This window comes from Triturus cristatus, chromosome 1_1 (assembly GCF_964204655.1).
Source record: "Triturus cristatus chromosome 1_1, aTriCri1.1, whole genome shotgun sequence".
In the NCBI taxonomy this organism is placed as follows: domain Eukaryota; kingdom Metazoa; phylum Chordata; class Amphibia; order Caudata; family Salamandridae; genus Triturus; species Triturus cristatus.
This window is the reverse complement of record NC_140579.1, coordinates 17774649-17788902: the sequence shown is the minus strand read 5'-3', so window position 1 is coordinate 17788902 and position 14254 is coordinate 17774649. Positions and strand designations below refer to the sequence as shown.

At 47.6% G+C, this 14254-nt stretch overlaps 1 protein-coding gene across 1 annotated transcript in view; it reads right to left on the bottom strand.

The window, feature by feature from the left end:
* Positions 1-2078: 2078 nt before the first annotated feature.
* Positions 2079-14254, bottom strand: part of LOC146869154 (class I histocompatibility antigen, Gogo-C*0203 alpha chain-like) — a 160932-nt gene continuing 148756 nt past the window's right edge. The window contains exon 5 of the mRNA XM_085640704.1: positions 2079-4559. Coding sequence (XP_085496830.1) covers positions 4348-4559 — 212 coding nt within the window. The 3' untranslated portion in view covers positions 2079-4347. The remainder of the gene's footprint in view (positions 4560-14254) is intronic.

Here is a 14254-nt window from a genome sequence, read left to right as displayed (position 1 = left end):
GAAAGAAGCAGCAAAAATAATCAAGTAATGCATCATGTCACTCCTGCCATTAATCAATATAGATTTGTTTTTATCGCATCACCGACTGGGGCAGTTATTGAAGGCTTTATTTGAATAACAATTTTTAGTCATCGTTTACATTCATTTAGGTTGCAGACTTGCCTGGGGATGAATTGCATTTTCAGTGTTCAGTAAATAGCACAAAAGCCCGGCCTTAAGTGTGTGTTGAAGTTCACCAGTGGCACGTGTAGTAACAGGAGATGTTGTAGTGCCCAGGATAGTGTGCTGCATGGCTAAACACTTATAAGGTCCCAAATGTGAGACCTATTGGCCATGCCAATGCTTGTCCACTAAGCTACTGTACAAGTGGACAATGGATCAGAATTCTACCCCTGCATTAACAACACATTGAGTGATTCTGGGCACATCACTTTAAGACGCCTTTAAAAAGTCAAACACCGGCGAGTTTGCCAATGTTGGGATATCAGGGGGCATGTGTGCATGGGAGGGTGGGGGGTGGATGACGCTCGGACGCTGGTTTCAAGTTACAGCCTCTGAATATAGCTTCCCTTGCTCACATGGGTGTGAACTATGGATGGTCGCAGCCACACACGTGTGGTACAGCTTTGGAGAAGTGCGGAAGTGCTCTGAGGTAGGAATTTTGTTCATCCCTGCAGATTCCAGAACTAAAAGTTTACATTTGAAGGCCCTTTGGGTAAGGAAAGGTTGTGGGATTAAGGCGAGTTACACCTCCCTGGACTTCCCTGTGAGTCTAGTATTCATAAATGTCTGGGTGCGGTATGTTTGTCAGGGTAGCGGCCGAGCCTGGGCCTAAATATCACAGCTACAGAGATCACCAAAAGGGGCCCATTTTCAAGGGAACACTTGATGTCTCCATTACTCGTTTTGGGACCTTTTCCTGTCACTGGCGATTGGTCGAGCCACACAAGTGGGTAACGGTTTTATAGGGGAAAAATGTAGGAACACAAGCAGTAGAAGATTTATTATCAACTGGAATTCTCTATATTTGTGACTTCCAAATATAATTCAATGTGTAAGAAAGAAAACATTTTCAAAATGCCCTTAGAATCACAAAAAAATCAGAGATGTACAAATAACCACGAGTCCTAAACTCAGCATCTTGTGCACATTTATAAAAAACCATGGGCTTCCTTAGCACCACAGATTGTTCCATATGAAGTGACGTATTGTTTGTACACAATGAAAAATCATTTTTAGCTGCAGCTCACCTGGTGTACTGCATCTTTGCATATTTCTATGTCAGAAATCATGCAAGTATTATATTAACATTTACAATGTACAACTATTAGTGTGGAAAGCCTTTTCCCCGATGGCTTCTGCGCAAAACAATGCAACTCACACTTTGGTATTTCACTTTCCCTCCAAGGATGTGCTTTACGTTGTAAACACCCTATAGCCTGGTGTGGTGAGCAGGCCTCCCCTGAAGCCCCTATATGTACATTATGTCTGTAGCCGGGTGTAAGATGGCCACAGCGCAGGCCAGAATGGTGCAACGCCTCCTTTCTCCTCAGTAACTTCGCCCCACAGGGATTTACGCATTTCATAAAACTGATAATACCAAGATATTGGCACCGGGCCGCCTGGGTTCGAGTACATGGGCATCCCTCAGCCCAGGACTGCCAGGGTGCCCACCCTCACCCGTTGTTTCCCCATCACTGAGACCAGGACCCCAAGGGTGCCCACCCTCTCCCGTTGTTTCCCCGTCACGGAGACCAATGGAAGGAGCCTTGTGAAGAGGTTTTCCAACCTTAAACCATCATCTGATGCGTCAAGGCGCTGTACGGGAGTTTGTGTAAAGGAACAGTGGATGGAGGTCGGTCTGGGGGGGGTTCAGGTTGTTGAAGGAGTGGGGTTGGTAAAAAATAGTTACAGGTCCATTTGTTTTATTAACTCGTGTAAAAAATTAAATAAAAGCGTGTTTAGACGTGAATGCAGATTTCAGACAAGGGAGGGGTGTCCAGGGTTCCTCTTTGCTCAGTAAGAATTCCACCTGCTCCAATCGAGAGCTTGTCTCACATCCAGACCCCACACAATGTCACACAATTCTTTTTTTTATTTCACGGCCTCTTAAAGTGCATGGAACATTGTACACAGAGTGCAGATCGTATCCTGAAATTGAGAGACATTCACATGTGTGCTTACAGGTAGAGCATCTTGTAGAGCAGACCAGGCTACAGTGTACAAAATCCTCCTCTAAAAACATACAATCAACTCGCTTTTAAGAGCACAGTAATACAATGCTTTTTAAAAACAGAGAAATACAATACATCCTAAATTCATCATTTTATGCACAACACCATGAAAAAGTACCCAACACTCAGTGCATGCCTTCAAACATTTTAAAAAGTGCTTTTCACACTAAGATTAAAGCACAGGGGGCGTCAATCTCCGGTGAGAAGGAAGCGCCCGGATAACACGGGACTGGTAGATCTCTGGAGACCCCCGCGCCTCGATGACACGGGTCACTTTCTGTCCAGCTGCTCACGGGACATACACCCATATGGACTCTTCCCTGGTGACTCCACGGGGGTTCGGACACTGGTGCAGGACACACTGTGCTGATGGGCCACCCCCACACTTCTGCTTATTGCACCCTGACAAGCCCCTCACCTGATTAAATAAAGTCCTTAGTGTCCATCTTTTGACTTTCCTGCTGTGTATTTCTGGACACGGACACACACATACACACACACACACACACCCCTTAGATACTTGTGCACATAGATTTTGCTTGTTCAACAATCGTGTGATTTTCGAAACCTATATGATTTTAGTGGGCTGATGCTTACTTGGCAAACTGTTCCACCACCTCAGGTTATTGGAGGGGGGGGGGTATTAAATACCCACCAGTAGTCGCCCATCCTTCAAACGTGGGACCCGCCTCTGGCCTCCCCGACTGTAAACAGTGCACGTTTAATACTAAACGGAGCTACAGATTCGTGGATATTCCCAAACCATTTGCTGATTGTCCCCTGGCCTGGGCCCCCTCCCTTTGTGTTGAAAACTGTCGGGGTTACACTTTTGTTACTTTGACACCATCATAGCTCTGGACTCAGGTCACTAGAGTTGTTCAGTGCACTGCACTTCTTTTTACGCCCTCATCCATCAGAAGGACACGCCCCTGTGAGGAGGATCACAGCATGATCATGGCCTGTGAACCAGAAGCAACCACGCTCCCGTCCGGCCAAAGTCTTCCGGGACCAGATCCTGGCACTCGGGAGAGACCAGAAACGGCCGCGGGTTCAGAAATGCAATCACTGGTTCAATTAGAAATGCAATCACTGGTCCAATTCTGGTTCAGAGGCATCCCTCAGACACAGTCAAGCGTCAGTCATTGAATCTCTTTTAAGACTGAGAAGGGGCCTCGCTTCTAAAGGATGAAGTCCATACTAGAGTGACATCCTATAGAGACCCCTCATACCGAGGCCTCTTGAAAAGAACAAACAACCCTGGAGTTCACACTGACAAAAGGCAGTGACATGGGTTCACCCGCACCCCACCACTCACCTGACACCGCACCGCACCCCACCACCTCACCTGAACCCCTTTACACCGAGGGACAGTCATACCCGTTGTAAAGGAAGACATGCTTTTCGTGTCCTGAGTAGGTCAAACCGGTCTGAAGTCCCTTCAGGAGGGGGTGTTGCCTGGCAGTGTGGGACGGACTGGTCATATAAGGGTTAAGGTCGGTACTGATTTGTACATGGAAGACTTTTATCTAGAGAGGCACAGTGAGTGGAAAACGATGGAGTGGAATGTGGTCCAGGTGACTGCCAGTGGATGAGATGAATTCAGGCAGCTGAACCCCTGCACATAGTGCCATATCTCCATCTGCGTCAGGGATTCTTTAGCTGCCGCTGTGCAAACTGACAAACCAGAGATACTCTGCAGCGAAGATTTTGTAACATGCTCACTTGTATTTTTGCTCCTTATGTATCATTTCTGCTGCTATTGTGAAGCGCTCTGACACCTTCGGGTAAAGTCCGCGCTATATAAAAACACATTAAATAAATAAATAAGGGGGTTCGCTTCCCACAAATCTGGGTACCAGCCTAGGCCCGAGACATGTCCAAGAAGCCCCTCTGTGAGCAGCCCCTGGTGCCAGATGCAGAGCTCAGCTCAACCCCTCGGAGAAGAGGAATAAAGCAGAGGGCACTCGAGGGGGTAGAAAGGGTTGGGTCAGAGGGCACTGTCTGCAGAGGGCACTCGAGGGGTTAGAAAGGGTTGGGTCAGAGGGCACTGTCTGGAGAAGGCACTGGGTGTCCAGAAGATATTTACGAGTCTTAACTTCAATGTAACTGAGGTTTAAATCACACTGACGTCTCCATTCATCACTTTCGCTGCTTCTTGTGACCCCTGGTTTGTACTGTTCTCGACGTCACTTCTGGTGCTGGATCCAGGGATGAAAAAGCGCTTTAAAGTTTTCCGCTTCCAGATCACCGCCACCACCAGCGCTATAAGCACCGCCACCACAACCAGCCAAAGAGGCCAAAGAGGCCAGCGCCTTCCAAGTGCATCTAAAACAGAAACACAAAGTATAAATATTGTGAGACACAAACTGTCCTGAAGCCACTCATGGGCAGAGAGCTGGGGGAGGGGGTTCAGTCATATCATACCATCCACAGGTGTCACCCTCCATGTTCAAGTGCTCCCAACAAACACAGCTACCTTCTAGGCACTTTATGAATCATATGTCTCCATATTGACAGGTCATAACTTACAAGGCCTCGACCAGGAAGCCGCGACCCGCGTGGATCTACAGGTTTTCATCATTTCATACACTAAGAAAGCGCACACTAGCTGCAGTAATGGGACATTGTAGGAAAAAAGGTTAACACCAAATATGAGTAAATCACTGAATTTAGAAACAAAAAAACCTTGAAATGAAAAAAAGTAGAAACACACAAATAATTAATAGGCGATTCAGTATAAAAACATCTGTTAAAAAAAGTCTGCAAATCCAGGTGGGCGAGCCACTGAAAGCTCGGGCGAGGATTAAGTCTGAATCCCGGCTCAGATCGAGGTTGTGTTGGAATATAGCTCTTTGGAACCTTAGAGTCTCGGCAACGACGCTCAACACCCTGTGATTCTGAGCAAATCTCAATCTCGCCGTGCCTACAAACAATGCATGTGACCTTGTGTAATGTAACTGGTGCACATGTAAAGCGCTGTAAAACCTTCAGGTCGAGTTTGTGCTATAAGAGAACTGCAGAAAAATACACAGATAAAAACAAAAGCATTGGTAAACAAAAACAAAAAACAGATATGCGTCCATTTAGTGCCTGATTTGTACAAAGAGACACCAGAAAATCTGAATAAATCGAGGCTTCCCCACTTACATTGGATGATTTTGGGCAAATATTTTATTTCACCCAAACTTTTTCTTCTTATTCGCGTATGAAAGCACTTTCAAATATGTGCGGTCAGAATACCAGTTGTATAAAAACTAGTGTGTTTAATAGACTATAATGTAGTTTTATAACAACCGTGGACACTTCCAGGGTTCACACGACAACTGTCTTCCCTCTCACCTCTGTTCAAGCGCTGTCGCCAGTGAGACAACAGGGGCAGGAACAGTTTTAAATTCATGTTTAACAACCATTTGCAATGCAATCGGTCTCGCCTTTGGGGCCTTATGAGTATTTAGCCATGCAGTATATGGTCTGCAGCCCGGGCCAGTAGCGGTTCCACCGGGAGGTGAACATAAAACACAGAGCTAGCTGTAGTGTGATGGAGTTTTGAGTAAGGGAAGGAGTGCAGAGGTAAGATTCAGGATTGTTTACACGCAGTGGCCTTCAAACTTTTTGATGACGAGACCCCACCATCAACATTTTTTAGGCGTAAGGACCCCCACCTGACAAACATTTCTAGAACTTGGTACTCCTTATCATAGACAACCATAAATATTCTACAGAGAAACGGTCAATCTGTGGTGGCACCTCATTAGTACCAGTGTAACACCCACATATAGTAATGAGCAACAAAAAGGTGACCAGTACAGCTTTACAAATGTCCTTCTACTAAGCGTCAACACCTGTTGCTACTTTTTAGTAACTTTTGAAACTTTTGATTAAATACATTTTTGGGGTTAAAATCAGGAGATTATGCGGCATGGGATGGATTATATGGCAAATGCGGAAAACCTATAATTATTCTAAAAATCGCTGCGGCCGCACAATCCCTTCATTCCAGTGGCCCTTGGTAGAATAGCTGTAATGAATGGGCTGCAACTTTATTGCACGGCATTAGAGGAAAGCCATATTATATTTCATTGGATGCTGACAGCTAGGCATTTACAGCTGCATGTAACTGGAGGCAGCTGAACATCATGCATCATAATTAAAACATACATCATTTTTAGGTCTTTCATCGTCTGGTAGCCACATATAAAATAACGGGCAGCTTCAATGAATAATAAATACATTTAAAAATGTGGTTATTCAGTGGGAAATGCACTATAATACAAACTATTAGTTAACACACTGCAAAGGTCTGTGTGATACCAGAGAGCCACAGAATTAAATCGTGGTTGGTGCAGTGGAAGATAGTGACTTGTGTATTTTTAGTGCTAGAAGTTCACAGCCTGTGAATATTTAAGTCTTTATTTTATACTTACATTACAAACAGTATAAGATAGACCACTACAAAACGCGCCAAATGTTTTACGATAAAATGGTGCTTCCAAAATATACTGGCTGCTTTCAATATATAGGGGCTTATTTATAATCCCTTTGCGCCGCATCAATGTTTATGACACTCTGGTTGCGCAGACCCATATCTACGAGGCCATGCGAGGTCACTTTGCGCGGCATTTCATGGCCGCCTAGATATGGTGTTAGGCAATGCTGCGTAACTTGATACGTTGCCTTACACTGCGTCGGGGGGGGGGGGCCATGGGGATTGCGGTGGGGCTTTCCCATGGGGTTTGACACATTCCCAGATTTACAAGCATCAGTAAACCGGAGGATGCGTCAAAACTGTACGCTGCCCCAGGGGACGCGTAACGAGGAGAAATATCTTTATTTCTCCTCAGTCGTTTCCTCTTCCCACGTGTGGCACACAGAGAAAGAGGAAAAAGCCTCCATGGATTGCTTTTGCGCAGAAAGGCGTGCCTTCTTGCACAAAATCAATCCTGCCAACAATGCAGACACCACTGCACAATGGTGCAAGGGTGCCTGCGTTGGTGCCAGGCAGCACATTGGGCGCTGGCAGAAAGGACAGGAATGCGCTGTATCGTATTAATACAGTCCAATCCTCCCCATTTGAAATGGTGTCGGGAGCTCCGCAAGTACCTTAGCTGCGCTGCCCTACACCATTTCATTGTAAATCGGCCCCATAGATTTTAGTAATATCTAGACCCCATGTTATGCATTTTTTTTTTACTTCACTATTCCTTCAACACATTCTCAGGGATAGTAAGAGCTATGTAAATACAATGACAATTAAAAGGAAGCATGTCACAGCTTAGTTAACTCTGTGCACTACCAATTAAAAAGTTTTAAGTGATTCAATAAATTAACTGCAACAACACTCTCCTGTGCTGGGAAACGGAAGCCACTTTATCTGCAAATCCTTTACATTTTCAGATTGACTCGTCGTGCACATTTGCATCTCTTTCAGGCCAGCAGCACACTGGTAGAAAGGTGTGTTTAGCTGTCTGCCTGGCTTCCATTTCCCAGCACAGGAGAGTCACTGAATAACGCTCCAGGGAAGGCATTTTAACTGCCCCGTCTGGAACGTTTTCTTTTAGCCAATGAAGAGCGAGACCCCCTTCCAATGACTCCACAGCCCCCCCTTTGGGTCGCGCCCCACATATTGAAGACCTCTGGTTTACAGTCAGGCAGAATGTTCGAGGGGGGCAGAGCCTGTACTCACTTGAAGGGGTAGATCTTTGGACTGCACCAGTTCTGGTGTTGAGGGAAGGGGGGGGGGATGGGGGGGGGGGGGATGTGCTGCTGCAAAACCTGGGAGCCTAGATGGAGCAAGTTCCTCTTCTGGTTTTCCCTCTTCTTTTTGCAGTCCACTCTGACACCCCCGTTTCTGGTTTGCATTTTCCTGACCACTATACAAAATGCAACAGTACAACATTTCCTGCTCTCTGCTCAAACCCAAGCAGACCTCAAGGTCCCCGAGGTCTCCATCTCGAAAGGGCAGAAGCATCGCACAGTCCGTGGACCGTGGCTGCAGAATGCAAGACTCGCTTTTCATAAAGTTTCCTTTTTATCCAAAGCTCAGAGTCCAAGGCTCCTTGACATCGTTTATTCAGTTTATCGCCCAACTGTACAGATACATTCTGAAGTTACCATTTGAGGGCTTTTTCTAAATTTCTGAAGCGGACTTTACACACGGGTGATGGCTCGTTTGCACTACACCTGCTGCCCTTATGACAGCGCAGAAATGCAATTACACTTCTCAAACGATGTCAAAGTGTTGAACACAAATTCAAGGATGCAGATACCTGAAATGGCATGGAGGATTCCGAGTGCCATGCGTCTCTGTCTGAGGTGTTTATAAGTTGTTCTCCTGCTGTGCCTAAAAAAACTGAACAGGGAAGCAGGGAATTTTCTTGATTGAAGGGACAAGCCAGAGAGCAAACCACTGTTTACAAATATGTCCGAATTATACATTGGTCAGTAAAGTTCAATTTTTTTTGGTTTAAATTTCTTTATTGGTATTTTTTCTTTTTGAATCGTGTAACAAATTAACATTTGCAAAAATAGCACATCTACGCATACGAAATCATAGCATGAAAACAGTTATCTTGATAGCGCCGAGTACCGGATAGTGAAAAGAACAATATTTAATAACTATTACGTTGTATATGCAGATGGCTCGTGATCATAAAATACCGCATGCTACTTCCCGCTACTATCCGGGGTCCTATGTGGTATCCGATTAACAGACAGTGGCGCCCTTTATATAATGAGGGCATCCTATTACCCCAGATGTCCACTATAGGTGTTTAGATTCAAACAGTCACTTGAAATACAGGGGCTCGTATTGCAACTAATCGTATTACGGAAGTATATGTAGATGAAGTAACAGGATGAACCAATAAGACATATACAATAATCAAGCCTTCAAATTAACAAGAAATAAGAAATGCAGTGATGACTCCAAGTATGGGAGCATCTAAGATTAGGTTAGGTATTGCCTTGGCGGAGGGGGGAGGCTATTTGTGTTGTTTTCATCTGCCCCATTTTTAAAGGTGGTGAAGATGTTATCCCAAGATTGTGCGATGGGGTATTTGCAAAGTCCCGCTGTTTCATCATTTGTCAGTAAAGTATAATGGTCGGTTTTCATCCGACAAATTCAGGCCCTATAGAAACTTGGACGTGAAGATTGGAGTGCCTGCACGCACCAAAATCGATGTGCGCTACTTTCAGATCAGCATTCCTAATTTTCTTTTTTTATGCCATCCGATACATAAAGATTCACAGAGTGTCGTTATTTATAGAGCCGGTTTAAAAAAAATGCAATGACATATTCATTAATCGAGACCTAGAATTTTTACTATTTGCTATTTGAGAAATATCGGACCTGGTCAATGCTTAACATACCAGTAAAACGAGTAAAGATATATCCGTATTTTAGTAAGTATTTTAAATAAAAATGACATTGTTTGGACGGCCGCAACGTAAGCGACCCTTTAAAACGTAAACTCTGGACAGACTAGTGCAAGGTGTCATCTCTGCGCTAACTTGAGGGGGTAAAACGTAGCAGTTCCCAAATTGCAATCATGTCCCAACTCACTTCTGCAAACCGAGATTTGAGGTAGCGCTGTGTGTGCTGGGAGACGGTGAGGGCTGCCCCAATATAGAAATAGAAAAGACAAAAAAAATGCAAACACTAAAGTGGACACCGCATCCGGTATAAATAAAAAAAAAAACGAGCCACAGAAAGGGCATAGTTTGGGGGGGGGGACAATGACGTCCGCAGATTTCTTTTATTAACACAGCGCCCACTTTGTGCACATCTGTGCAGTGGGGGAGGGCGAATAGAGCATATTTAAAAACTAATTTCCATTAAAGTGAGGCACTACATGGGGCGCTTTATTAAAAAAAACACTTTAAGTAAATACAGCAAGCCGCACATAAAGAAAGGTGCGCAGTCGGCATGAAACAAAGCGTGGGTTAAAAAAAAAAAATGTTCACCCCATAACTAAAACAAGCAGGAGGGAGGGGGAGGCAGCTCTAACTTCCAGAGCTACTGAATGCCGTGCAGTAATCGTCGCTGTAGCAGTCTCTGCACACACACCGGTGACATGCCCTTCCCAGGCCACAGGGAGAGCCGCTGCTGATACCGCACACGCATATCACTCATGGATCCTATCCACTGCGATGAAAGCCCTGCGGCCGGCCGTGAAGCAGGGAGGGAGCATACTTGAAAGACAAAGCACAGCGTCCATTTCGGGTGCGCAGTAGCATAAATCAAGTAATTAAAAAGTATATAACAGGGCGGCCAGCTCTGAATGATTAGTCACTTACCTGTAAACCTAGTTCTCATCCAGGGGTATACTCAAAGTCATAATCTATGAATAATCCCCGCCCACCTGCGGGATCCCGGAGCATATAGAATATACATATATATGCATATGTGAAAACACATACATGCAGCCTAAAATGTTTCAAACATGGCAAAAATGCTGAAATTACATCGGTTTGCATTGTAGTACCCCTAACCCATAAGGAAAAAAGGAAGCACTAAGCCAATTGTCAGACAACAATGCTTTATTGCCATAAAGCAAACTTGTAATTGCAGGCATTTGCCTGTAGGCTGCAGTAGAGTATCAAGAAAACAAAGAAAACTGACACCTTGCCTTTAAGGCATTAGAGTAGGGGGACCGTGCGTTTAAGACATGCAGGAGACCCCTTGCTCCCATGATGCACCACAGGTGACAGTTAGGTCAGTTCTTTTTGACGGTGCACCCGCACCTGAGTAGATCTACAATCAATAAACAATAACTTGAGGAGAATGCTCGTCCGGGGAGGTGGGTGGGTTGCTTATGACTTTGATGAGTATACCCCTGGATGAGAACTAGGATAAGTAACTTATCCTTCCCATCCAGGGGATACTCATCAATATGCCAAGCGCGACCATCTGGAAGCGCGCCCTTAGGACCCGGCTCCCCCCGCCCGTGCGACACACCCCCCTTTTCGGTGGCTTGGCCAGCAGCCGATTGGCTGCCGGGCAGCGGTTGTTCTTCCGGGGCAAAGCGACGTTGGGCGAGCGCACGCTTCCGGTCAGGATGGGTGGAGGTGGGGCGTAGGGGCTATTTAGGCCCGGTTCTCGCCTCCACTCATCCTCTCTTACTGCGAAGACGACGACGACTCCGAATCTCGTGGCGTGGACTATCGTGGGGGCGTAGGCGTTGGTTGGCGAATCGTTGGGGCCTCCTGTTGGTCGTGGATCTTGTCGGCGGGTCGGCGGACTGCGGATTGCGCGGTTGTTGTGCTACTCGGTGCATGCTGGTGGGGTCTCGAGGTGGCGACGGAGCTCGGTGTCGGGTCCGGTGAAAAGGTCAGGTAAGGTGCTGGGAGGGGTGAGGATTCGGGTCCATCGTCCGGGGTTCTGCGGGCGGCAGTGTTAATTTTTATGTACTGCTCCCACGGGGCTCAGGGCGAGTTGGTGGGTCCTGCTCCCCTAGCATCTGGGCTGCGGGCGAGGCGTGGGGGTTGGTTCTCCGGGGGGCAAAGCAAGTGTTTAGTCGGGGATTGGGTAGCGTGGTGTGCTGCTTTCGTCTTACACGGGACCGGGGACCGGGAGTAGTCCGCAGGCGTGGCGTTGTGGTTCCGCATCGGTGCGAGCGTTTGAGCGGGAAACAGATCCAGTTGCAGCTCACAATCGGTGCCGGGGAGGGCTCGGGTACGATCCGATCTGTCGCAGCAGAGAGAGATAGCGTGCCTGCGTGAGCCAGTGCTTGTATTTGTATTTAAGCGCCCATAGGCTGGGTCAGTGGGGGTAAAGGAATTCAGAATCCGTTCATTGCAGCGTTGCTACGTTGAGAACTGCTTGTTGGGTGCGTCTCGTTTTATCCCCTCGTAATTTGGGAGAGGTCTCGCGGTAAGTCGGTCAAAGCACGGTGGAAAGGGGGCTTGTCAGGCAACCGGACGCGTGTGACTGTGTGGAGAAGGGGGAGTGTTGTGGGGCCGCCCAGGATACCTAATCGACAGATCCAGTCGGGGCAGGATGCCTCCCAAGAGGAATCAGAAGAGAAAAGGGGGGGATTCCGAGATAGCACAGCTATTAAAATTGGTGCTAGCGAAGTTGAGTAGGGATGAGGACAGTGAGGAGGACGCGGGGGGGGGAGGCTCCCGAGTCAGACAGTGAGGGGGTTACAGAGCCGGTGGTGCCGGAACGCCCGCGAAGGGCGATAGTACCGCCGAAAGCGGCCTTTCCGCCGTTGGTTAAGAAGGCAAAGAGTGTCAAGAGGAGGAAAGAGTCGAAAGGGGGTGATGAGGTCGTTCCAGGGGGGCAGGAGTGTCAGCCGGCCGTACCACAGCGGGTGATAGAACCTGCGCCAGCAATGCCCCTTGCGCCTGTGCCTCCTTTGCCCACACCTGCGCTTCCTGCCCCTGTAGTACCATTACTAGCACCTATACCACCACCTATGCTTCCTCCGGTAATTCCAGAACCCATAGTGACCCCACAAGAGGGATCAGGGTTAGCGAGGGATGATATTGGTTTGATTTTGGCAGAAATTAGGGGCGCGTTCAAGACCTTGGCCCCACCCGCGAGTATCCCAGTACTGCCGGTGCCAGAGGTTCCGGTGGCGGTCTCACCGCCAGCAGTGCTACCAGTCAGACAAGCTGAGGTAGGGGGGGGGGATCAGGTGCCCAGTACAGCGGTGGGAGCTGGCCAGGCTGCTCACTCTAATATTTTGGCAACGGTGGCCACTTTGTTGGCACAACTTGGAGCACCAGCAGCGACAGACACAGCAACTGCCCCATGGGCGACACAAGCAGGGGGGGCGGTTCTGGCGGAGCTGGGTAAACAAGTGGCGCTGTTGAATAAGACGCAAGAGACAGCGGCGAATGCGCTTGGACCAGCGGTGGGTCAAGCGGCCCCCGCGCATGCAGTAATCGAGCTGCCCTCTGCAGGTAAGGCAGGGGAGGGCTCAGCTAAGGGGGATGGCAATGAACTAAAGGTACCACGGGGTGTTGAAACAGTGCTTTCAAAGAGAGGTAATTTGGCAGCCCATGTGGCACAGGATGTGAAGGACAAGATTTGGAAGGGTGAATTTGTGGACATATTCTCCCTGATCAGACCGAAGCGAAGGGAAGAAGGCGTTGGGGACAAGGACAAGAAGGAGGGTTCCTTTAGGGATAGGAAGCCCAAGGTAGAGGAAACCATTTCCAATTGGCAGTTTGGCTTTAATGTATTTTCCATCATAATGCTGGAGAAAAGGCCGGAACTGGCAGTTCCATTGATTTGTTATGCGAATAAAATCCTAAAGGTACAGGTGACATACGGGGGTGTGGCATGGTTAGATTACGACAGGGACTTTAGGTGGGCGAAAGTGGAGGATCCTGATATGGGGTGGGACCAGACGGAGGTGAACGTGTGGCTAGAGAGTGTCAACAAATTGCCCGTGAGGCAGCCCTTTCGGACATCCCAGGGAGGACCTGGGGAGAAAAGAGGCACATGTTGGGCGTACAATAGGAAAACTTGCAACTGGGCCCCAGGGACATGCAAGTTCAGGCATGCATGCGGTTACTGTGGCCACCCTTCCCACCCAGAGTTCAAATGTATTAAGAAATCCAAGGAAAAAGGGAGAGAGCCAAAACCGCCACCGGCACAATGAGTTGCCTACGCCGGTCAATGTAGGGGGGCTGTTGCTCTGGCTCAATCAGTATCCTGACAGGAAGGCAGCCAGAATGTTGTATGAGGGTTTTTCAGTGGGTTTCCGCATTCCTGCAGTAGGGGTTCCACCAGTAGGCTACTGTAAGAATTTGATGTCAGCACAGATGCACCCGGAGGTGGTGACAAGTAAAGTTAGCAAGGAGGTGGCTCTGGGGCGGGTAGCGGGTCCTTTTAGGGTGCCTCCTTTGCCCGGGTTTGTGTGCTCCCCCTTGGGGGTGGTTCCTAAAAAAGAGCCGGGGCAATTCAGAATGATCCACAATTTATCGGCCCCGCAGGGGGCATCGGTAAATGATGCCATTGATCCGGCATTGTGCTCTGTGACTTATGCTTCTTTTGATGCAGCTTTACA